Source organism: Phyllobates terribilis, unplaced genomic scaffold (assembly GCF_046119375.1).
Source record: "Phyllobates terribilis strain yellow unplaced genomic scaffold, ASM4611937v1 Scaffold_1__5_contigs__length_1240528914, whole genome shotgun sequence".
NCBI lineage: Eukaryota > Metazoa > Chordata > Amphibia > Anura > Dendrobatidae > Phyllobates > Phyllobates terribilis.
Window position 1 is genome coordinate 203,655,370 of NW_027362761.1, and position 26,151 is coordinate 203,681,520.

General features: G+C 42.2%; 1 protein-coding gene across 6 annotated transcripts in view; it reads left to right on the top strand.

Annotated features, from left to right (window-relative positions):
- The window catches only part of NTRK2 (neurotrophic receptor tyrosine kinase 2), a 379,702-nt gene that overhangs the window by 58,141 nt on the left and 295,410 nt on the right, over nucleotides 1–26,151 (top strand). For all 6 annotated transcript variants that reach the window (XM_073670937.1, XM_073670934.1, XM_073670935.1 and 3 more), the window contains 3 exons: nucleotides 13,899–14,035; nucleotides 14,127–14,259; nucleotides 15,613–15,918. In XM_073670937.1, coding sequence (XP_073527038.1) covers nucleotides 13,899–14,035; nucleotides 14,127–14,259; nucleotides 15,613–15,918 — 576 coding nt within the window. The remainder of the gene's footprint in view (nucleotides 1–13,898; nucleotides 14,036–14,126; nucleotides 14,260–15,612; nucleotides 15,919–26,151) is intronic.

The following is a 26,151-nucleotide window of genomic DNA, read 5'->3' on the forward strand; positions in this document are numbered from 1 at the left end:
TTGTAGACCTGTCTGCCTCAGGAATAAGAGATATAAAGTTCTCCTTGTAGCGTGGGTCTAGAAGTGTCACCAACCAGTAATGACTGTCACCCAAAATTTTGAGAACGCGAGGGTCATGAGAAAGGCAGCATAACATAAACTCAGCCATGCGTGCCAGACTGTTAACAGGCAAGACTTCCGTGTCCTCACCAAGAGGATGACTGACCATGCTCTCCTCCTCTCTGTCCTCTGGCCATCCACACTGAACAGACGGTATGACAGTTGTGCAGGTAGTACCGTCTATAGCACATGAAACTAGCTACTGTTCTTCCTCCTCCTCCTCTTCCTCATTGTAACCCAATCCACGTTGGAATGAGATGAGGCTGGGCTGTGTGTAATCACCCTGCATGGTTCCTTGCTCCATCTCATCGTGCTCCACCTGCAATGCATCCTCTTTGATTGTGAGCAGAGAGCGTTTCAGAAGACAGAGAAGCGGGATGGTGACGCTAATTATGGCGTCATCAACGCTCACCATCTTGGTGGAGTCTTCAAAGTTTTGGAGGATGGTACATATGTCTGACATCCATGTCCACTCCTGAGGTCTTATGTGTGGAGTCTGAACTGAATACCGACAGCCTTGTTGATGCTGGTACTCAACAACTGCCCTCTTCTGCTCACAAATCCTTCCCAACATCTGCAGTGGAGAGTTACAACGTGTGGGGACATCACACACCAGTCTGTGAGCCGGAAGCTGCAAACGCTGCTGAAGCACGGCAAGGACGGCAGAAGCTGTAGGTGACTTCCTAAAATGGGCACACAGTCGGCATACTTTAACAAGCAGATCCGGCAGCTCCGGGTAGGATTTGAGAAACCGCTGAACCACGAGGTTAAGCACATGGGCCAGGCATGGTACGTGTGTGAGCTCGCCTCTCCTCAGAGCCACCACCAGGTTCCGGCCATTGTCACACACGACCATGCCTTGCTGTAGGTTCAGCCGTGTGAGCCAAAGATCTGCCTGCTCTTTCAGAGCTGTCCACAACTCTTCAGCATTGTGTGGTTTGTCACCTAAGCATATTAGCTTCAGCACAGCCTGTTGCCGCTTGGCCGAGGCAGTGCTGCAGTGCTTCCAGCTTGTGACTGATGTGTTCATTTCGGAGATGGAGGCTGAAGAGGAGGAGGAGGATGAGGTGCAAGAGCTGTAGACTGTGGGGGCAACCCTGATTGACCTAGGGCCCCCAATCCTTGGCGTCGGGTGGACGTGTTCCGTCCCAAGGTTCGACTGTGTCTCGGCTTCCACTATGTTAACCCAGTGTGCCGTCAGCGAGATGTACCGTCCCTGCCCACAAGCACTTGTCCACGTGTCCGTGGTTAGGTAGACTTTCCCGGTAACTGTGTTGTTGAGGGCACGGCTAATGTTTTGGGACACATGCTTGTGTAATGCGGGGACGGCACACCGGGAGAAATAGTGGCGGCTGGGTATCGAGGGACAGCCGCCGCCATCAGGTTGCGGAATACTTCCGTCTCCACAAGCCTAAAAGACAACTTTTTGAGTGCAAGCAGTCGTGAAATGTGGGAATTTAGAATTGTGGCCTGTGGGGCGTTGGCTGCGTATTTGCGCTTGCGTTTCAAGGCCTGGGGTATGGACAACTGAACGCTGCGCTGGGACAAGGACGTGGACGTGCTTCCTGATGCTGCTACTTGAGAGTACGCAATGACAGGTGCAGGGCAGGAGGCATCTTCGCATGCACCATGGACAGGGGATTGGCTTGCATGCACAACAGCGGAAGAAGCAGTGGTGCCTCCCGTAGACACTGTTCCTGGACCCTGGGGTTTGGCCCACAAAGTCGGGTGCTTTGCTGCCATGTGTCTGATCATGCTGGTGGTGGTCAGGCTACTAGTTTTGCCTTCCTTGAAGATGCTGGCCTGGCTGGTGGTGCAAATGGCCTTTTTGGGGTTATCGGCAGAGTCTTTAAAAAACAACCTGACTTGGGAAGACCTAACAGTTGTACTGGCAACTTCCTTCGTGTTGTTGTTACGGGGAAGGTTGCCTGCCTTCTTTCGGCGGCCACCACACTGCTTCTTCCTGCCTTTTGGGGTGCTCTGCCTCCCTCCCCCTGTGTGCTTTCCTCGCTCTGCATGTCCTCCTGCCAGGTTAGGTCAGTTACTATATCATCCACCACCTCGTCTTCCACTTCCGTACCCTGGTCCTCCTCCTGACTTTCTGGCAATTGTGTCTCATATCGTCCACCTCTTTTGACACTTTCCCATCGTCGCCTTCCAGTGACCGTGGCTGCTCAAATATTTGGGCATCGCTACATGCGATCTCCTCTTTCCTCGCTTCAAGTGGACCAGGCGAGATGCCCAAATCTATAAATGGAAAAGTGACCATTTTAAATAGGACAATATCTTCCACGCTCACTACAAATTTGGAGCGAAGTTATATGTAATCCATGTGACAGAGAAACCACAGTTTTAAATACCTGGCCTGTAGGTACCGATTTTGAACAGCAAACCGGTGTCAAAAACTTTGCTGACACACTGAAAGAAATTTTTAATGGAGGCCGGAAATGGCAGTATTTTCTGAAAACGTATATGTGATCCGTGTGATGGAGAAAACACAGTTTTAAATACCTGGCCTGTAGGTAAGTAGTTTGAACAGCAAACTGGTGTGAATTGCTTCACTGACACACTGAAACAAATTTTTAATGGAGGCCAGAAATGGCAGTATTTTCTGAAAACGTATATGTGATCCGTGTGACAGAGAAAACACAGTTTTAAATAGCTGGCCTGTAGGTAACTATTTTGAACAGCAAACTGGTGTGAATTGCTTCACTGACACACTGAAACATTTTTTAATGGCGTCCAGAAATGGCAGTATTTTCAGCGCAATTATATGTGATCCGTGTGATCGACAAACCATAGTTTTAAATAGCTGGATTTTTAGCACTGTAATATGGAAAGGACCTGGCTGTATTCTGCAGTGCCAACAAGCCTCTTGTCCTATGTGCACTGCAGTCTGCTATATACCCTGCCTGCCTGCCTATATACACTGCCTGCCTGATATCTCTACAGATGGATTAGTCCTCAGAAGGACTGTTTGTTGAGATGGATATGTGTCTCTAATATAGTTTGGTACACCTACACTAACTAGAAACAAGCAAATCTCTCCCTAGCTCAGCAGCACCTCTCCCTACACTGCCTGATTCCGGAGTAGACTGTGACGAGCATGGCGGCGCCAGGTCTGATATAGACCTGATGACACTGTGCGGCCAGCCAATCACTGTAATGTCACAACCAACATGGCTATGGCATTATAGTGAGTGGCAGGCAATCCCTGCATGTTCATTGGCGCTCTAAAGAGCGCCAAACATGCAGGGAGGGGACCCGAGCTCCAGCCGAGCAAACCCCGAAAGTGAGACCCCGGAAGCAGTGAGATGCTCGGGCGAGCACCGAGCAGTAGCGAGCATGCTTGCTGATCTCAATACATAACTTAATTTATGGACATCTATGATTTGACGTCATTGTCTGTGTGGATTGGATGGGTTGTTACCGACATCTGGTGACAATTTAATGCCAATAGCACCTTTAGAGATATATTTACATATTGAATACATATTTCACCTGCTGTATTTTACTCAGTTACATGGGGAGAACATACAAACTCTTTACTAATGTTGTTCTTAGAGGATTTTGAACCTTAGAGTCCCAATACTGCAGGGGAATAGTGCTGACCACTGAGCCACCATGCTGCCCATAATTAATTTCATTTTTCTATGTTGAGTCATGTTGAGCTTTTTACCTAAAAATCCAAACTAGCTAAAAAAATGAAATACAGAATAGCTTTACTTTTTTTTTTAAATGCATAGATTTTCTTTTCCTTCAAGGGCACAAACCTATTGCTCACCTTGCCCCTATGTATCAGCTACCTAATTAGTGTTTTCTATTGTAAAGAAAAAAGAAACCGACATTCCCAAGTGTGAAAAAAAGATAAATAATGCAATCCCAAAAAATAGTAATATTTTAGTTTTGAAAGTCAGACCTTCATAAGACGGATTGCTGTCATGTGAAGAGAGTGCAGTGTAGTGCTAAGTTAGTAACGGGTGGCAGCCCCAAATGATCAGCACTCCCATTACTAATATAGCGCTATACTCTGCTCTTTCTACATGACAGCAATCCGTCTTATGAATGTCTGACTTTCAAAACTAAAATATTACTATTTTTTAAAGCATTATTTATCTTCATTTCACACTTGGAAGTGCCGGAGTGATGGTAGCTTATTCGAGCACCCACCCACACAGAGTGACGTATATCTTGTTCCTAGATATTGTCTTTTATGTTTTCTGTTCGATCTATTATACATAATTGAAGTAAAACTTTTATAGAGGTGTATTATTCTCCATACACTGAGTGAATTGTGCCTTTTCTGCTTTTCCTAATTTTAGGTTAGACAGCCTCTACATACATGGATGGCATGAAATGTGAGGGTTACATTGGAATGAAATGTTCCCGGTTGCTATTCATTGCTGCCTATGGCTGTTCTGCATTGTAAATAGAGACATTCGCCATCTTCCTCATAAGTGAGATGTGTAGGAACACATGTAATAATGATAAAACACGGTTAGCAGCTTGACCTGGGATTGTTACAGTCATCTTTCCCTGCTTTTTGGTTCCTCCTTGAGATTCTCACCATTTCTTCTCCCCACCCCTGCCACTGCAGACATGAGAAGCCACTGCGCTAGTGAAAATGGAATTCTAGTTCTCACTTGTTTCCATAGCAACAGAACGCAGGACTGAATAAACTAGTCATGTGGCGAAATGATCATTTTCTTCTCTTTCCTGCAAACCATCGAATTCTATCAGATGTTCCTCTACATGGCAGCTTATAAATTCCCCTGAACAGTGTCCCTGCATTACTGCAGCTTGCCTATGATGTTAGACGCTGACTACTGGCCATTTACTGGAATGTTTTCTTCTTTCTTTCATCCATTTTCTGCAGTCTCAATTTTATCAGGTTAAGATGGCTGCTCATAGTATTATTATAAAATCTCACCCTGTGTAGTATAAGGCTGACAGTATAAGTATGGTAAGGTGACACAATAATGAATGTTATGGTCAGACATGATCCCTGGACTGCAATGGAAGGCAAAAAAAATCCAGAATAATTGTAGCCTCATGTGGAAAAAAAAATCCCTCCTGACCTCACATAGGTAACTAAATAGTTTTACTTAATAAAGAAACTTTTATATGAATTAAGAGTCGCTCAGTGACTTATGCTCAAAACTACAAGGGTACATAGACACAGAATTTTTTCAATATGGATTTTGACCCGTATTCTATTAATTCTAGAAATTGTCACTGGTGTGCCGTTTAGATGGCCATTCCAAACATTTCATAGACTGACTACTCTTACTGTAAAGAATCCCTCCCTATATTGATGAATGTAACATTCACTCAGGTTCTTTACATTTAACAGAATAGTAATACACAAGACTTTTACAGCCCTATTTTCAACAAACATTTGATTAGTAAGGGTGAAAAAAAAGCATTGTGTAGGTTTTGTTTGAAGTTAACGGGGTTGTTCAGCCTTCGGATACAAGTCTGCAGTCATCTATGTGCACTGCATGCTGTGAGGATTCTCCGGTACTGGCAACGGGTTCGTGACAACTAGTACGTGATTTACATATACGTGGTCACATGCCAACGAGACATGCGTGGCCTTGCTCAATGCAAGTGTATTGAGTGAGGTCAGACATGTCTAGTCGGAATGTGGCCGGGAGTATGCACATCACATACTTGCAGTTAGATGACCGCCCCCCCCCCCCACCCCCGACATTGGAGAATCCTCAAAGCGCGCAGTGATTACAGACTTGTACCCCAAGGCCAGACAACTCCTTGAAGCTGCATTTAAACTGAAAGATTGTTGTGAATGAGCGTTCTTAAAGACATTTGTTTCATGATAAGCTGACAGTGTAAACAGGCTGCCATTCAAACGAGCAACGTTCAATGGATGAAATGATCAAAACATCATTATTCCCCAAGTATTAGAGTATAAGTTTATGTGTCCCACATCACCTAATGCTTTTGGCATTATTATTTGGTAATTATGCCCATTCTTTATAATCTTTGTGGAATAAAGTAGAATATAAAACCTTTAATCTCAGATCACAATAGGAAAGATGTTCCTCCATTTGCCCAATACTACACCTAATGAGTCAGCAAAAATATAACTCCTACAACTCATATGACATCAACTAAGGCAAAACTACTGCTCCTACCCCTATTGATGTCTATGACTAATATGTTATTAATATAATGGATTAATATAATTGCTCAATTATACAGAATTATAGAAACAGAAGTTTTAATGCATCACAATTATCCATTCTTTCTGCTGATCTGGAAACAATGGCAAGAATTCCACACTTACGCCATGTATCCTATGTCTACAGCCATAAAATTCTTTTATGATTAACCTTTTCCAAAACATAATGGGAGGATTTATCAAGATAAATTAACCAGTATTCTGGGGCAATACGCACCAAAAAACTCTCTTTTTTGAGCTGCACCTTATTTATTATGTGTTTTAGACACTATCTGCGCCTGGGCCGACAACGGGCCATGGCATTGCTGAATATGGGTGTATCTTATAGGAGGGGCATGACTTAACACATGGAAAATTGTGCCAAAATTGTGGGGCTCTTTTCTAGGATAAAGTAAGGAAACTAAAAGCGGTGTAAACAAACTAGCCAGTCTTAAAAATAGGCCACGGCCCCACTATCAGTATTTGGTCAGTATTCGGTCAGTATTTTTTCTCAGGAGTGGGAGACAAAACCAGGTGAGGACCAGAGAAAAGGTATAATAGAAACAAGTCACCAATTCTGCATTTATCACCCACTCCTGGTTTTGGCTCCCACTCCTGAGAAAAAATACTGACCAAATACTGATAATGGGGCACTGGCCTTAGACAGCTTTATTTAACGGGAATATGTCAGCAAGTTTTTGCCACCTAATATGAGAGCAGACTGAGATCCTGATTCCAGTGATGTGTCACTTACTGGGCTACTTTGCATAGTTTTGATAAAATTACTGTTTCATCAATAGGAGTTTATCATTAGACTACGTGGCCTGTTGCCAGGTAGTCAAGCATATTAATAAGCTCTGAATAACTCTGTCCACACCACTGAGTGGCAGCTTTCTGCCTATGCACAGTGTATATAGAAAGCTGCCAATCAGTGATGTGGGCGGGGTTATAGAGTTACATATTCAGAGAACTGCTAGATCTGCAGCAGAGAAAACAGTGATTTTATCAAAATGACAGCATGCAGACCAGCAAGTGACACATCGCTGGAATCAGGGTCTCTGTCCCTACATGATGCTGCTCTCAGATGGGGTAGCAAAACCTGGTAACAGATTCCCTTTAACAGCATGTGCCACTATGATAAATCGGAGGCATTTTAAGGCCATCTATTCTTAGTCTGCACTGTCTAAGAATTACATAGTATTGATAAATATGCCCCATTATGGTTAACTAACAAACACAATTAAAGAATTGGATTAAAGTATTGACCTCTAACTCCATCCACTACACTCTCCTCTCCCCCCTCTGTCTTATTCACGACTAAGTGTATGCCATGGCTACCAATGATTTCATTACTTATGCCTTTGTTTTGTCTAAAACCTAAAACAGAAAACTTTTGCAAGTGGCAGTTCTACACTCCCTGACAGAAGTTATGTCGCTTATCCATGTTATGTAAATAAAAGCTTATAACCTGACGGTAAATTCATCCATTGGTTTTATAAATTACTCTTTTGAAAGCTGAAACCCTCCCAAATTTGGTTTAGATAAAGAAAATAATTTGGCATCAATGCTGAAATATTGATCATTTAATGAACACAGAATGGTCAGATTTTGGCAAGACAAAAGTTTTGTCGCCTGGTCATATAATGCACCCAATCCTAGTTTACATCCTCACCAGTGCTCAGTAAATGATCGGTTAATTAGTGGGTGTGTATAAAAGGAAACCCAGCACCCCAGACCTTCACTTGAACTGCAACTTGAGCTCTGACAACATGCCAAAAATCCACCCTGTGACCAAAGCTTTGATTATCAAGAGGCTGAAGACCAGATCCACTGCAGAGGTGGCTGGCACCTTTAATGTGTCTCAGCGTCAAGTACAAAGAATTAAAAAAAGATTTGAAGAGACTGGAGATGTGTTTGACAAGTCCAGGTCCGGCAGACCCCACAAGACAACTGCTCAGGAGGAATGTTTGTTGGTTAGAAAATCAAAAGCAAGCCCCTCTTCCACTGCAGCAGAGCTCCAACAGGCCTGGTCACCTCAAGTTCCTGTGTCAACTAGAACAGTTTGTGGGATTCTGTCTCGAAATGCCCTCCATGGTCGAACCAGTGCCCAGAAGCCAGCACTAAACAAAAGGCAAATAAAAACCCATGTGGCATTTGCAAAGTCCCACAGCCTGCTAAACAGATGGACACTGGAAAAGTGGCAGAAGGTGGATTTCTCTGATGAATCTTCAGTAGAATTACACCACAGCTGCCGCAAATACTACAGGAGACCTACTGGAGCCCGTATGGATCCAAAATACACCCAGAAAACAGTTACATTTGGTGGTGGAAAGATCATGGTCTGGGGTTACATTCAGTATGGGGGTGTGCAAAACATTTGCAACGTGGAAGGCAATATCAATAGCCTAAAATATGAAGAAGTATTAGCTACCTCTTACATTCCAAATCATAAAAGGGGTCAAATTCTGCAGGAGGATGGTGCTCCATCTCATACATCCATCTCTACAACAGAGTTCCACCAGGCAAAAAAGATCAAGGTGCTCAAGGACTGGCCAGCCCAGTCACCAGACATGGACATCATTGAGCATGTTTGGGGTAGGATGAAAGAGGAAGCTTGGAAGACAAAATCAAAGAATCTAGATGAACTCTGGGAGGCATGTAAGACGGCATTCTGTGCTATTCCTGATGACTTCATTAATAAATTGTATGAATCATTGTTCAACCGCATGGATGCAGTCCTTCAAGCTCATGGAAGTCACACAAAATATTAAATATGACTCTAATAGCACCAGAGCTTCATTCACCAATGTTATGCAGCATATATTTGTATTTTAAGATAATTATTTGTTTGAATATCCCATTACTTTCTTTGGGCGACAAAACTTTTGTCTTACCAAAATCTGACCATTCTGTGTTCATTAAATGATCAATATTTCAGCATTGATGCCAATTTATTTTCTTTACCTAAACCAAATTTGGGAGGGTTTCAGCTTTCAAAAGAGTAATTTATAAAACCAATGGATGAATTTAACATCAGGTTATAAGCTTTTATTTACATAACATGGATAAGCGACATAACATCTGTCAGGGAGAGTACAGTAGATAATAGATAGATAGATAATTTTCAATTTTGAATTATCCTAGTGAAAAAAAAAGACTCATGCCAATGTAATAATATGTACCTTATGGTGCGGTGCTAATGCTGTTTTACATGCTGGAAAAGAGAAACCAAATTATGGGAAATGATTTGTTCCTCTCTGCTGTTAATGATTCCCAATTCATTTTATGGGCCCAATTAGACAGAGAGTGATAATTCAGGAAAAAATTGCTGTCTGCATTATTGAGTCTAAGTGTAATGTAATAATACAGTTAGGAAGACACATGATTTAAAGATATAACAAAATGCAATGCTGTAAATGATATTTAATTGATACCTTCTTACTCAGCTGAATAGATCAGGATTTTAGATTATGCAGATATCCTCTCCCATAGGATGTTTCTTATTCTCGGCAATACTAAAGACATATTTTTTACTTTAAAGTAATCTGTCTTTGTTAGCGTGAAACCCGTGATCCTAAATTATTTAAAAAAAAAAAAAATTGCAATTTTTTTTTACTGTTCATCTTTTTTAAAGGGGTTATCTGCTAGCGGACAATTTCTGCTTAATCTCTTCAGGGCCCCATAGAGAGTAATAACAACCTGTGATCACCATCATCTTAAAATGGGGGTTTTCTTGTAGTGAACAACCCCTTTTAATTATATGAGTTTATACTAATGAAGTAAAAACAATTGTTGAAAGAGGAATGTAGCAGTGAAAATCAGTGGGTTTCCTTAGAGGGAATGTAACACATTATATATTTTTTAGATTGTTTTTATTTGCTGTATATTTTTTTATTTAATTTCTGTATATTAATTTTATATGTGTCTGTGGATGCACCCATCCTAACTAGGCTGTGAAAAGCAGTTCAATGATTTCCTCTACATTAGGCCACGGCCCCACTATCAGTATTCGGTCAGTATTTTTTCTCAGGAGTGGGAGCCAAAACCAGGAGTGGGTGATAAATGCAGAATTGGTGACTTGTTTCTATTATACCTTTTCTCTGATTGTTCCTCACCTGGTTTTGGCTCCCACTCCTGAGAAAAAATACTGACTGAATACTGACCGAATATTGATAGTGGGGCTGTAGCCTTAATCACAGAAACACAAAAAGCCTCAGTAATCGAACTATTGACTTCTATGGGAGAATGTTGTGGGCATGCTTGAGACTTGTGCAGATGACACTGCAGGGAATAAAAACAGGAGTACAACTTTAATACTTGTGAATATGAAATGTCATTCAGGGAAGTCGCTTCTTCTTGAGCAGCAGTTCTGTGATCACCTCTACAGGAGCCACAAAACACAGGAAGCCACAGAAAACTAACCAATGACTTCTATGGGGAAGTCTTTTCTCTATAAAAGTGAATGAAGAGTAGATATTCCCCTCTCTGTGCTGTGCTGCCTATGAGAGAGATCACTGCAGCTCGTCTCCTAATCCCAGCTACCAGTGGATTACAAGCTAGTGATAGAGCATGGAGAGGGAAACACTGGTGAGAATGCAGAATATAAGTCACAGAATGGCCAGAAATGAGGTAATTCCTCATGTACACACACAAGACCTTATTCTACAAAGTTACTTAAAAGCACAGTTACCCTTTAATTAGGAAAAGGGCCTTTTGACTTCTATGATAGGCTGTTGTTGGCATGCTTTGTGACCTATGTAGAGAAGGGTATGCTTTAGGGCTCACTCACACTAGCGTACAGCATCCTATGATTCTCTCATGCGAGAAAATCGGATGCTATATGCAAATGACCCTCGACTCAAAATCTGCTGCGAGCGTGATCCAAGTGTCATTTAACCGTGATCCGATTCTTTCACATGTGAGAATTGGTTTACAGGTGCAGAGAAGAAGGAGAACTTCATTTCTCCATCTTCTCCATTCTGTGAGTCGGCGAATATCGGACTGCACTCGAATGATATCCGAGTGCAGTCTGATGTTTTGCACACACCCATAGACTTATACAGGTGCGCGCCGTCCACTATATGCTGCCAATCGCAGCATGCAGCTAATTTGTTTCTCATGTCAACTCGAAACATCGGGTAGCAGTTGTCCGAGTTATACGCCAGTGTGAGCGCGCCCTTAGAACAGGGCCGGCTCCAGGTTTTTCTGGGCCCCGGGCGAAAGAGTCTCAGTGGGCCCCTTTAACACATACCACGATTCATGATGCAGAGATACGGCGGAGAAATATATATATATATATATATATATATATATATATATATATAGTACAATGCAAAGATTTCACTTCTTACATTACATGAGTGATATCTATTGTAAATTCCACAATAGCTCAGAAACCGGTGAATCGCTCCACACAGTATACTGGCCCCCATATAAGGCTCCATACGGAATACTGGCCCCATATAACGCTTCATACGGAATACTGGCCCCCATATAAGGCCCCATACGGAATACTGGCCCCCATATAAGGCTCCATGCGGAATACTGACCCCCATATAAGGCTCCATACGGAATACTGGCCCCCATATAACGCTTCATACGGAATACTGGCCCCCATATAAGGCCCCATACGGAATACTGGCCCCCATATAAGGCCCCATAAGGAATACTGGCCCCCATATAAGGCCCCATATGGAATACTGGCCCCCATATAAGGCTCCATACGGAATACTGGCCCCCATGTAAGGCTCCATACGGAATACTGACCCCCATATAAGGCTCCATATGGAATACTGACCCCCATATAAGGCTCCATACGGAATAATGGCCCCCATATAATGCTCCATACGGAATACTGGCCCCCATATAAGGCTCCATACGGAATACTGGCCCCCATAAAAGGCTCCATACGGAATACTGGCCCCATATAAGGCCCCATACGGAATACTGGCCTCCTTATAAGGCTCCATATGGAATACTGGCCTCCATATAAGGCTCAATACGGAATACTGGCCCCCATATAAGGCTCCATACAGAATACTGGCCCCCATATAACGCTCCATACAGGATACTGGTCCCCTTATAAAGCTCCATACAGGATACTGGCCCCCATATAACGCTCCATACAGGATACTGGTCCCCTTATAAAACTCCATACAGGATACTGGCCCCCATATAACGCTCCATACAAGATACTGGCCCCCATATAATGCTGCATGCAGGCTGTTACCCCCCACATAATGCCCCATACATGCTGTCCCCCCCTTATAATGCTCCATGCAGGCTGTTACCCCCAACATAATGCCCCATACAGGCTGTCCCCTCCCTTTTAATGCTCCATGCAGGCTGTTACCCCCCACATAATGCCCCATACAGGCTGCCCCCCCCTTATAATGCTCCATGCAGGCTGTTCCCCCCACATAATGCACTATGCAGGCTGTCCCCCCCCTTATAATGCCCCATGCAGGCTGTCACCCCCTCTCTCTATAATGCCCCATGCAGGATGTCACCTCCTATCTTTATAATGCCCCATGCAGGATGTAACCCCCCCCTTTATAATGCCCCATGCAGGATGTCATCCCCTCTCTTTATAATGCTCCATGCAGGCTGTTCCCCCCACATAATGCACTATGCAGGCTGTTTCCCCCCCCTTTATAATGCCCCATGCAGGCTGTTCCCCACCTTATAATGCCCCATGCAGGATGTCACCCCCTCTCTTTATACTGCCCCATGCGGGATGCCACCCCCCCTCTTTATAATGCCCCATGCAGGATGCCACCCCCCCTTTATAATGCCCCATGCTGGATGCCACCCCCCCTCTTTATAATACCCCATGCAGGATGTCACCCCCCCTCTTTATAATGCCCCATGCAGGATGCCACCCCCTCTCTTTATAATGCCCCATGCCTCCATACATTAAAAAAAAAAAATCAAATACTCACCTCCCTCCTCCTCACCTGCTACCTGCTGCCCGCTGCTCAGGTCCGGACTCCAGCGTTGTCGGCGTCTTCCCGCTCAGCGCTCCCTGTGATGGCTCAGGGGAGGGCGCGGTGTAAAGACGTCACCGCACCCTCTGACCTGAGACGTCACAGGGAGCGCGCACCAGGAAGACAGTGGATCTGCGGAGGCACGGGGAGAGATAAGTATCCGGCTGCCGGGGCCCTGAGCAAGCGGCGGAGAAGGGCGGGCGCTGACACCGCTCTCCTCCGCCCATAGCCCAGCGGGGTGCGCGACCGCCAGTGGGCCCCTCTGCCTGCTCAGGGCCCCGGCACTTGCCCAGGTGCGCCGGGTGATGACGCCGGCCCTGCCTTAGAACTACTTTAAACTCTTGGAGATGAGGAAATGAACGATAGATATAGAATCTTTATACAATACATATTCTGTGCAATTATCTTGGCACCATCTGCATCTGCGTACAGTGCTGACCCAATGGAGCTTATTGCTTCCCCCTTCCTTGTTCTGGTGAAGCTTCTAAACTATTATATCATGGCATCAAATAACTATGTGCCAGAAGATTTTAATGATTTGCTTCCTTGCAATATGTTGGATTGTAGGTTTTTGTTACTTATAACCACCAGTCTTGATTCTGAACTCACAGTCCTGTCTTTGTCTTTCACAGTGGTGCCTAAAGCTAATACAAGCACTCAAGAGCTTACAGTCCTGGAAGGAAACAGTTCCATAGTGTACTGTGAGGCTACCGGACTACCGGATCCCAATGTTTCCTGGGATATATCACAGATTAAGTCTAACACTTCGGTAAGCGCCAGCAAGGAAGACACATAGGCTTGTTAATTCTATCTAATCAAGGAAAAATATGTCATTATTGTTCTTTTTGTATCTTCTTCAGATAGAGACTGTAAAGCATGGCGCTTACCTCACATTGAAGAATGTGACATCACTCGACAACACAAAAACTCTTATTTGTATAGCTGAAAATGGTGTGGGTGAAGAGCAAGTATTTGTGGAGCTCAATGTACATTGTAAGTAAGGATTTGTTAGAGATTTCACTTTCATGTAAAGGGAATCTATCACCAGGTTTTTGCTAACTCATTTGAGAGCAGCATAACTTAGGGGTAAAGACCCTGATTCCAGCAATGTATCACTTACTGAGATGCATGCTGTCATTTTGATAAAATCACTGTTTTATCTGCTGAATGCTGAGCTCTGTATAACGGCGCCCACACCACTGATTGGCAGCTTTGTGCCCATGTACAATGCACACAGCAAGCTGCCAATCAGGGGTGGGGGTGGGGTTATACAGAGCTCAAGAATATGGAGGACTACTTAGCAGCAGGTTTTCTAGTCCTCTAGTGATGATAATCTCCTGCTGATAAAACAGTGATTTTATAAAAAACTGAAACAAGCAGCCCAGTAAGTGATACATTGCTGAAATCAGTGTTTCTGTCCTTATATCATGCTGCTGTTTGTTTAGGTGGCAAAAACCTGTTGACAGATTCCCTTTAGTGTTTGCATGTGAAATTCAGATTAGAGATATTTTTTTTTTCTCCTGAAGACATTTTTACAGAATATATGAGTATAAGCATTACAGAGCATACCAGAAGTTCTGATGGGGTTCTCTTCTCTACCTATGCATTTTACATTACTTTCCCAAAACTTTTATGGCCCATGACATGAGCCATTGTCATATATAACCTTGATACATTCTAGAATTCTAGTTATTAAAATTAGAAAAAGTTAAATGAAAGATATGGCACACACCTTAGAATTAGGTCCCTGTGATGCTGGTATGACTCTTGTGCCAAGCCTTCACGTTGCAGTGACATCAGTAATGTCACAATAACATTTAGGACTGCCACCAGCTGGAGAACCACAATGATCTCTAGAACAGTGGTCTTCAACCTGTGGCTCAATAGCTGTTGCAAAAATTGCAGTTTCCAGCCTGGCTTCACAGCCGCAGCCTTTATGGACTGTGGACACATTCGATAGACCCTTTAGGTCTCAGTACCCTTCAGCTTCTATGCTACTGCTTAGAGAAGCAGAGGTTTGGTGATTACTGCAATCGTATCTATTCAATGCATAATCACATAACTTGATTTATTTTTATGTTTTTGTCCTGGTTTGATTAGCATTTTTGTGGTTTATGGTGACAATTGAAATGTTACAACTTTCCAATAGTACGAAGCAGCTGTCCTGCTCATTTTATGATTAGGATGACTGCCAAAGAACGGCTTTGATCTGAGTAGACCAAAGCCACTTGCTTCTTTCAAAAACTGAAAATGTTTGTGCTTTGCCTGTTATTTTTTACTATATCTGAGTGTTTAATTGTGCACTTACTAGCAGCAAGGACATATTCTGCTGTTTATGTATTCCAGTTCCTCCAAACATCACGCTAATCGACTACCCAACTTTGGACCACCACTGGTGTATTCCTTTCAGCGTGAGGGGTAACCCAGTTCCTAAGCTACAGTGGTTTCATGAGGGAAATGTACTAAGTGAAACAGATTTTATTTGGAGTAAAATTCATGAGTCAAGCAACAACTTGAGTGAACATCATGGCTGTCTTCAACTAGATAGTCCAACACATCTGAACAATGGGATTTATACTTTACGAGCAGAGAACGAATATGGGAAGGATGAGCGTACAATTATGGCACACTTTATGAAAAATCCTGGCGATGGTAAGTACAATTGAATTTCTTATTTTGTAATCTTTCATTCTTAAGTAAGTGGCAAACTTTTTTCCGTAGCCCACAAAAAAATTAGAAAGTGCTAAGTTTACTATTTTGAGTAACCCAAAGCAAGAATTCAACTACATAAGTTTCCAAATTAATTAAATAAAAGATTTTTTGATGATAATTTCATATTTTCATATATGTCTGCAAATATTATTAGGATATCAGAATTGTAATTTATCTTTCTAATGAAAATATTTGCAATTATGTTGAGCTCAGAATTATTTGGACAGAGACAGAATTTTCATAATTTAATATCTGTAAACCTGATAATGAATTTGAAACGAAGCCATCCCAACATGATTAAAGTGTATGCTCTCAGTTATACTTAAAATATTTTACAAAAAATATGGCATTAACCAATCAGGAATTACTTTCATTTTTTCACATAGTCACTCCATTTTCACATGCTGAAAAGTAATTGGACAATTGATATATAAGCCGTCTCATTTTCTGGTGTTGTTTGATACCTAAGTTATGAGATAGTTAAGGTCTAGTGTTAAGTGTTGAATTTGCATTTAGCTGTTCATTAAATCTCAAGAGTGGCACATCAGCAATCCGGTATTTTTATATAAAAAAATGGAAAAAACAAAAGGCATAAAAAGTACAGACAGCTAAATTGGTTGATCATAAAATTCTCTTCTTAAAAAAGACCTTTCACTAGTTTGTGTATGTTAAACTAGCCATATCATGAAATAGTGGCTGCAGAGTTGAGTAAAATTAAGCTTTTATTTTTTAACATCTCCTCTTCATCGCAGAGATATTACTGGATTTTACCAGAGATTTGTCTCAGGGAGCATGTACTTGAAGCAGCACACTTCCAACTCTCACCCCCCCCCCCAATGACAGCACTGTAAGATGAGATCTGGAAGTGTTTGCAATGATACTGTACATACCTAGACTCTGCTGTATCTCTGCACAGTAGCTGCAGCTATGTATCATTGCAAAGACTTCCAGATTATATCTCACGGTGATGTCAGCTCTGACCCTCCCACAACACTAACTGTTGTGAGATGAGATCTGGAAGTGTTTGTAATGATTTGTATCTCTGCTCAGCTCTATCTCTGCACAGTAGCTGCATAGATTAGTGGGGAGAAGAGGATGTGCTCTTTTTCCCCTTCTTTTGACTAGTCAACATCATGCACAGGAATAAATCAACCAATAAATTTTGGTAACACTCAGTAGAATTTAGCATAAATTATAATCTAAACTTTACAAGCTAATATCTCCGCAACAGAGAGGAGAAATAAAAACTATGCTTTACTCAGCTCTGCAGCCTTTATTCAATGATGTGGCTGGTTTAACATTCACAAACTGGTGAAAGGTCCTTTTGTCATGACTGAAGATAGAAGTAGTAGGATTAATTGTAACGTGTATAGAGACATACATGCTGTTCATATTCATTCAAATGCTATAGAACTGATATTACAGTGCTTCATAATAAAAATGAATAATAAACATACCACAAAAACAACCCTGCTGCATCTTAGCTAAAAAAATGGAATATTCTTCCTGACCTGGTCTCAATCTGATTGAACATACTTTTCATTTACTGATCTTTATTATACATTGAGGTCTCTCTAAAACCAAAGTATAATAAATGGAAGTGAGGGAAGGCATTAAAAAATAATAAAATCTTGTACTCACCTCACCCCTCCCCTGTCCTTCTTTATCAGCTCTCTGCCCAGTCTTCACCACGTTCCTTCTGGTTTTCTAATACTGACTTGTCCCTACACACAACATTGCATTATTATATTTTAAATGGTTATTCTTAATATTATAACTAAAATTGCAAAGTGTTTGTAAAAACAGGCAACTTTGCAATCTACTTGTTATTAACAATCCTCTCCATTCTCAAGAGCAAAGGACTTTTTAATTTTATACTATACTGTTTCTAGGCTAAGTTACAGACAGACTGCAGAGGTGGCCGGTCTCTAGTGCAGCACTTGCATGCTCTTTGCTATAGAGCTTGCAAGTGTTGCTCTGAAGCTGGCCTGATGGATGGATCTTGTCAGCTTTAGCACCATTGCTCTCTTCCAATACTGCAGAGGCAAAGCTGCCTTTGCTTGTAGCATTGGACAGTGTACAGTTCAGACTAGTGACAGTACTATGCTGCTGGTCTGAGCTGTCAATCATCAGGAGCAAGTATGCTCCCTGGCTAGCAGAAACCCGAGAAGCTTCTGGAGACATATGTTGAGATCAATCCTTTAACCTCTTAATAGATGCCAAGAGAGATGCCAACATGTTCCTGAATTCATTGAATGGAACCACAAAAAAATGCAGCAAATTCAATTTGTTTGGAACCAATTCACTCATCTACTGAAGACAAAGTTGAAGGCAGAAAGGCCCACAAGCAGCAAATAATGACAGCTACTGTAAAGGCCTGGATAATTATCTAAAGGAGAAAGCTCAGTATAAGTTCTAGACTTTAACACTAGAGATGAGCGTCCACGGAGGATCGAGTTCAAGTCGAACTTCCTGAAATTTGCGGTTTCATTCAAATTTGAATTTTGAGATCTGATTCACAGTTTACAAAAAAGAAAGAATTTCCCATAAACATTTCCCACATCGCTTCAGCAGTCGAGAGCTGGCTAACGTTATTTTGTGTGGCCGCGCGGGCTTCCTCATAGTGCCCTGCAGCTATGACATCTTATGGATTATCATACCTTGTACAGTGATGGTCAGTTCCTGGGCCATCTAAGATCAGAGATTCCCAATGGAGCACAGTTTGTATGGCAGAGTTCTTTTCCATCTCCAGAGTCACTGGATAAGTCTTTCTTACTTGTAGAGTGTAAGCTCTTATGGTTAGTAGGATCCACTCTCTCATGTCTGTAGAGTGTAAGCTCTTATTTTCAGCAAGGGCCACTTTCTTTCTCTTCTGTATAGTGTAATCTCTAATGGTCAGCAGGGTCCTTTCTATCTCCTCTCGATCTCTCTGTTTCTCTCCTGTAGAGTGTTAGCGCTTATGATCAGCAAGATCCACTCCCTCTTCTGTTGAGTGTAAGCTCTTATAGTCATTGGGGTCTTCACTCTCTCTCTCTCCTGCAGAGTGTTAGCTCTTATGATCAGCAAGGTCCTCTCTCTCTCTCTCTTCTGTAGAGTGTTAGCTCTTATGATCAGCAAGGTCCTCTCTCTCTCTCTTCTGTAGAGTGTTAGCTATTATGCTCAGCAAGTTTCTCTCTCTTCTCTCACTCGCGTGCATTTTCCAAGCAATTACAAGTTTTCCAGTATTGAGATACACACAGATTTATTCACCGCAAATCAATTTTTTAGGAAGTTGACGCAAAATTAGTGAATTCAAGTTTCAAAAGATACGCCAATCTCTATTTAACACCTTCCCAACACGTGTCATACATGTATGGCACACACCAAGTGTGGGTGTTATAGCTGGCACCTGCCTCTAACAGCAGTCATCAGAGCTAGCTAAATCTCTGACAGGGACATTTGAGTGGTTTTAAACTGGAAGGGACTATTACGGCACCCATCACCCCCTCTCCCATCACTCAACGCAATTGCGTGGTATTGATGGATAAACATGGCAACTCAAGGACTACAGAAGCCAAGTCTATGGCATTAATTTCAAGAAGATCGTTAATTTCACTATATACCATATTTTTCAGATTATAAGACACACTTTTTTCCCCCAGATTTTGGAGGACAATGGGGGTGTGTCTTATAATCCAAATGTAGCTTACGGGGGGGGCTGCGATGTAGTGGGGTCACAGGAGACAGAGTAGCTGCTGAACGAGTGGGGCGATGTTGCGGACTCCGGGCTTGGAGGAGGGGGTGTCCCGTCACTGTGAGGCTGTAGGCCCTGGGCTGTCAGAAAATGTCAGCGGTGAGTGGAGTCCCCGCACTACTCATTGATTTCCCTGCGGTGTGCTTTAGGAAAATGGCCACTGGAGGCAGTGCATGCATGTGCGGCTTGAGATCTTGGCTCCTGAGATCTCAGCTCCCGAGATCTCAATCTGCACATGTGCCACCTCCGGCAGCTATTTTCCTGAAGCACACCGCAGGGAAATCAATGGGAAGTGTGGTTACTCTGCTCACTGCTGACATTTTCTGACAGCCCAGGGCCTACAGCCTCACAGTGTCGGGGCGCCCCCTCGTCCCAGCCCAGTGCCCACAGCATCGCCACACTCTTGCCGCTGCCAGATTCCTGCAACAGTTACCCTGCCTCCTGTGACCCCGCTCCACTGCAGCCGCCCCCCGGTAAGCTACCATAAAATCAGACTATTAGACACACCAACATTTTATAAAAAAATAATTTTTCTTATTTTCCTCCCCAAAATTTAGGCTGCGTCTTATGGTCGGGAGCATCTTATTGTCCACAAAATACGGTATTGCAATAACTAAGTATTGCAGTATATAATGCAAACAAGTTCAAATCTCTTAGGGGGATTCAAAAATAAATAAAAAGTATTTTAAATAATTACAAATATTAAAAAAATAAAAAATGAAAAAAAGCTTAACATATTTAATTACCCTCTTTTTTCAATCCAAATCTGAATGTCTAGCAAAATATATATATATTTCACAATTTTTTACAAAGCTCTTCATTTTTGTTAAACCAGTAAACTCTAAAAATAAAAATATATACTTTTGGTATTGCCTTAATTGTACTAACCTACAGAATAATGCTGCCAGGTCATTTTTCCAGTTTTTCACTACATTATATGGTATAGTTAATGGCGTACTCCAAAAATTAGCCGGCAGAAAAACAAGCCTGAACCAGTGTTGACTGACAAATAAAAAAGATGTGGAGGAAAAAAACTAAACTGCAAATATCAAAATTGGCTCTAATAAAAAAAAGGTTAAGCAGTTGCATCCAAGTATTAAAATTAATTGTTATAGCCGGTTTCTCCATTTACTTTTCAGCTTGTGAGAATAATGGAACTATGTTAACATACTGTAATTCTTTAAGATTAATGAAATATTTTTGTAAAACCATTGAATTTAAGTTGAAAGTTTAAACTTTAATCACATCTTTATTTTAACGCCATTGTATTGATGGACAGAGGTTAATTCATGTATTTAAAGTAATTTTAATGTAATTTACATTACACCACCTGTAATTGGGAATAGAGTCCAGGAGTTTTTCACAGAGATACAAGAAATTTTAAAATAATCTGTGATTTCATTAGAAAGGAAGAAAATCAGTTACGATAGTAGCTTCTTCTACGTCTGCTTTTTATTTTGAGTGTTGTCGTGACTGATGAGTATATTTGATTATCCTACACCTCTCAGTCCTATTAGTTTTATATTGGTGGAATATAAATATATATATTATATTGGTGGAATCTTATTTTATTCAGTTTACTGCTGCCATGCACTATACAGTGGGTACGGAAAGTATTCAGCCTTTACATTTTTCACTCTTTGTTTCATTGCAGCCATTTGGTAAATTCTAAAAAGTTCATTTTTTTCTCATTAAAGTACACTCTGCACCCCATCTTGACTAAAAAAAAACAGAAATGTAGGAATTTTTGCAAAATTAATTAAGAAAGAAAAATTGAAATATCACATGGTCATAAGTATTCAGACCCTTTGCTCAGACACTCATGTTTAAAGCCCCCGTCACACTAAGCGAGATCGCTAGCGAGATCGCTGCTGAGTCACAAGTTTTGTGACGCAACAGCGACCTCAGTAGCGGTCTCGCTACGTTTGACACTTAGCTGCGACCAGGCCCCTGCTGTGAGATCGCTGGTCATGTCGGAATGGTCTGGACATTTCTTTGATCGTTGAAGCCCCGCTGGGTAGCATGCATCAGGGTGTTTGACACCTTACCAACGACCTTGTTGACGACTCAGACACAGAAACACATAGGCGTGCATCATTATACAGGTCGCTACGGGTCGCTGCATCGCTGCTGCCTCGTTGGGAAGATCTGACTGTTTGACATCTCACCAGCGACCACATAGCGACGCAGCAACGATCCGTGACAGGTCGTATCGTTGTCGGGATCGCTGTAGCGTCGCTTGGTGTGATGGGGCCTTAAGTCACATGCTGTCCATTTCCTTGTGATCCTCCTTGAGATGGTTCTACTCCTTCATTGGAGTCCGATGTCTCAGACCCTACCTCATGCTGCCCTCAGATTAAATAACAAAAAGCTGCTGACAGATTCTCTTTATGCGATATATCTGGTTAGTGCTGAATGTTTATTCACTTACACTCATTCAAACAATCACAGCGATTGGGAAGATATTCCATGTGTGCATGCATTATTATATGCTGTATAGCATTATTTTACTCTGTGTATAACACATACAATTTATGTAACACATTTCAGATTGTGATTGAAAGGTTGACGGGCCATTTTCTGCATCTGATCTTTTTATTTTTGCATGCGCTAACATTCTGTACATGAGGAATTATGGTATTATTTTGCTTCATGGAGATTAGACCATGTCATAATAGTGAGATTTTTTGTGGGTCTGGCAGCTTGGACATCCCTAGTGTCCAATGGTGAGATGGATACTCTGGGCTAAAATTGTGAATTTGCCGAGTCAGTTTCGAAGTTATAGGATTCCTCACTGTCATCATTTCTACATCTGTGTGTGCTGACATTGTTCTCATGTTCATCATATGGTAATGTCATGGCAAAAAAAACCTTCAGGTTCTTGTCTAACCCTGTGTTTAAGTGACAGACAGAACCCAGATTCCAGCACTAATTTTAACAACAGCACATATAAGATATAGGCTCTATTGCATTAGGACTCCAAGTCTAGATTTTGTGGCTCCTGGGATTTATAAATCCTTAATTACCGTATTTACATTTTCATCATAAGGCGGTAAGGAAAGTATGAAGCTGGCTCAGGAGTTGAGCCTGCTTTATACCAGGCTGATGCCGGCTGCGTTACATAGCAAACATCTGCTTGTAACTGCCATCTTGCTTCCTGTAAAGCTCAGCTCTATACGAGAACTGCAATTTCAGTATATACTGCAATAATATGGTATGGTATTGCAGTACATAGCTTAAGATATCAAGTGATCGCACATTCAAATCCTCCATGGGGACTAAAGTAAAAAATAAAGTAAAAATTAAAAATAAATGTTTAAAAATTATAGAAAAGTTTTAATTACCCCTTTTCTCCATTTAAATTATTTATTTTTAAAAAAATGTTAAGAAATATGTCCAAAAAAAGTGTGATCCATTAAAATATAAAATTATTTAAATGCCAAAAAGGAAAAAATAAGACTACTAATATTGCCAAATTTTGATTGCTGCACTTCGCAAAATAAAGCAATAAAAAATCAAAATGTCATAGGTACCCCAAAATAGCATCAATAAAAACATCAGCTAAGGGTTAAAAAGAACAAGCCCTCATACAGCTCCATCAATGGAAAAATGAAAATGAAAATGTTTTGGGTCTCAGAAAATGGCGTCACAGACAACTTTTTTTTTTTTTTTTTTACAAATTTCAGAATTTTTTTTTTTTACCACTTAAGTAATAACAAAAACTGGACAAGAGTAGTATCAGTTTAATCTTACTCGTCTAGAGAATTATGTTCTTAGGTCATTTCTACCACACAATAAATGCCGTGAAAACAAAATGCAAAAAATAATTTCGGAATTGCATTTTTTCATAATTTCACAGCCTTTGGATTTTTTTCTCCTTTTCCAGAACATTATATTGTAAAATGAATGGTGTGATTAAAAACTAAAACTCGTCCCATAAAATGGCTGTGTTGAAAGAAAAATAAATAAAAGTTATGGCTCATGAAGAAGGGGAGAAAAAAACTAAAGTGGAAAAACTAAAAATTCCCAGGTCCTTAAGAGGTTAATGATGTCATAATACTTCTTTAGTCTTCACATCTTAGCTTCTATTTTCATGTCGTCTCTTCTATCCACATTAATTTTAGTGGTTGGTACTATGGAACCATCTTGTTGACTTTACGTATGACCAATAATGCACATGCTACATGCATTTTTTTAACAACTTAAGGCCACGTTCACACTTTCAGTATTTGGTCAGTATTTCACATCAGTATTTGTAAGCCAAATCTAAGAGTGGGTGAAAAATGCAGAAGTGGTGACGTGTTTCTATTATGCTTTTCCTCTGATTGTCCCACTGCTGGTTTTAACTTACAAATACTGGTGTAAAATACTGACAAAATACTGAACATGTGAACTTGGCTTAAAGGGAATCTGTCAGCCGGATTTCACCCCCCTTCACACACTATTTACGTATATGCGCATGTACAGTAGCTCTTTCAAAACCGAGTCTAGCAATAATTTAATTAATATTCAAATGAGTCTTAAGGGCTAGTGTAGATCTGTAACCTCTGTCACTCCAGCTCTATTCATCGCCCAGTATCTCTTCCTCTTGCTTGACTGAAAGCCTATATGCTATGTGACTTGAGCTTTATTTACATGCCAATTCAAACGCTGATTTCTCAGTAAAGAAGGAACAGACTGGCCATGTAAAGGTATTGCTGGACTTGAGTTAAAGAGCTACATGCACATATACATACTGTAGTTTGAGTCGTGAAATCCTACTGCCAGATTCCCTTTCTCAATATGAATTTGTAATTCAGAGCTGGCCAACAATCAAAATGCCAGGGCGTGCTTACAGCCACTGCCCACAGTGTAGTGAGCAATGACTGTAGCAGCGCTTGCACGACCCCATGACTGAAAGCCGATGGCTTTTGGGAGAAATAAAGCTAATTCACTCTGGGGTGTCACAGTTTTAGTATGGCAGCTGGGAATATTTCTAGCATATTTCTATCCTGAAAGATCATTCTGTTTAACCATAACTCCTTCCTTTGCTTTTATACCTTGTCATTTCATTGTTTTACTCTACAAATCCTCTCCACATCAACCATTTTTTTCATATCTAAAATATTAATTTCAGTAATATGACATAAATTACATTAGTGACGCGCCCCCTGGGCCGCGTGTGTGTGGGGATACCCGGAACCGGACCCGTTGCGAATGCTGGGGGTTGTAGTCCTTGTGTGGCGGGGACCCGGTCCCGTGGCTCAGGGTGGTGAACCCAAATGGCAGTCTATTTATGTGGTTTTTATGATTAAATGTCCGACTACGCCACCCGTGGATTGCGGTCAGAGTGAACCGCCGCTGCAGGGCAGACCGCTGAGGCTGATGTTGTGAGTGCAGCAGGAAATAGTATAACTCCCCATGGGAGGAGTATAGCCTCAGGGCAGCAGGTGGAGATGTTGGGGGTGATGGTGCGCGGGAGCAGCAGTAACAACACAGAGTCCTGTAATGCAGTCCAGGCTATTTACTCACAGTTCTTTATCCACGTTACTACAGCTGGTCATAACGTCCCTCGTCGCACTGTGTTCACCAGGTGAGGGGCTCGGCCTACTCCCTGATAACTTTGGAGCGTTTCACAGGACCCCCTTTATGTGTCCTTTCTCTGGCCTGTCATACCCCGCCAGTGACCTCGCCTCTGTCCGGCTGCCTCGGGCCTTCTCTGGTAAACCTTGGCGCCAGTTTCCCTGACCCTATATGATGCCTTCCTAGCGGGTGTAGCGAGGGGCTGCGCCACGTAAAATGTCACAGCCTCCGGTTTCTAGCTGAGGGTAGTTCCCCGCCTCCACTAGTTTCGGGGACCGGTCTCCCCCTTTGGCCTGACCCTTCTACGCAGGTGGATTCTGGCGTGCGGTGGCGACTCGCCGGTCCACACCCCTGGGGTCCCTTCGTTCCTTGTTCCTGGAGCCTCCTCCGCTCCTCTTCCCTCCTTCTTCTTCCTCCAGGCCCCGGCCTCACTCTCAGGCCTGCCTGCGGAGCAGAGCCCATGCAGAGCTTCTGCTCCCACCTCCTGCTCCCTCTTCTTCTCTGTCTGGACTCCACTGAACTGAACTGAACACTGATCTAAGATGGTGCCCACCTTTTATACCTCCCGCTAGGTGCACCCAGGAACTGCCCTCTCCCTCCTATGCACTACAGGGTTCCCCCTTCCTCGGTGTTCCCTCCCCCCACTCCAGCCAGGGACAGGGACTGTCGTGCTCTACTTGGAGCATATCGGTCGCCCTGCCCCCCCATCCTTACCTGAGAGTGAGATATCACACCTCTGGGTGAGGTGCAATACCTCTGTAGCAACCGAGCCCTCGGGGTGCTACATTAGCACATTACAAACTGGTGCATGTGATATACAGTACAGACCAAAAGTTTGGACACACCTTCTCATTTAAAGATTTTTCAGTATTTTCATG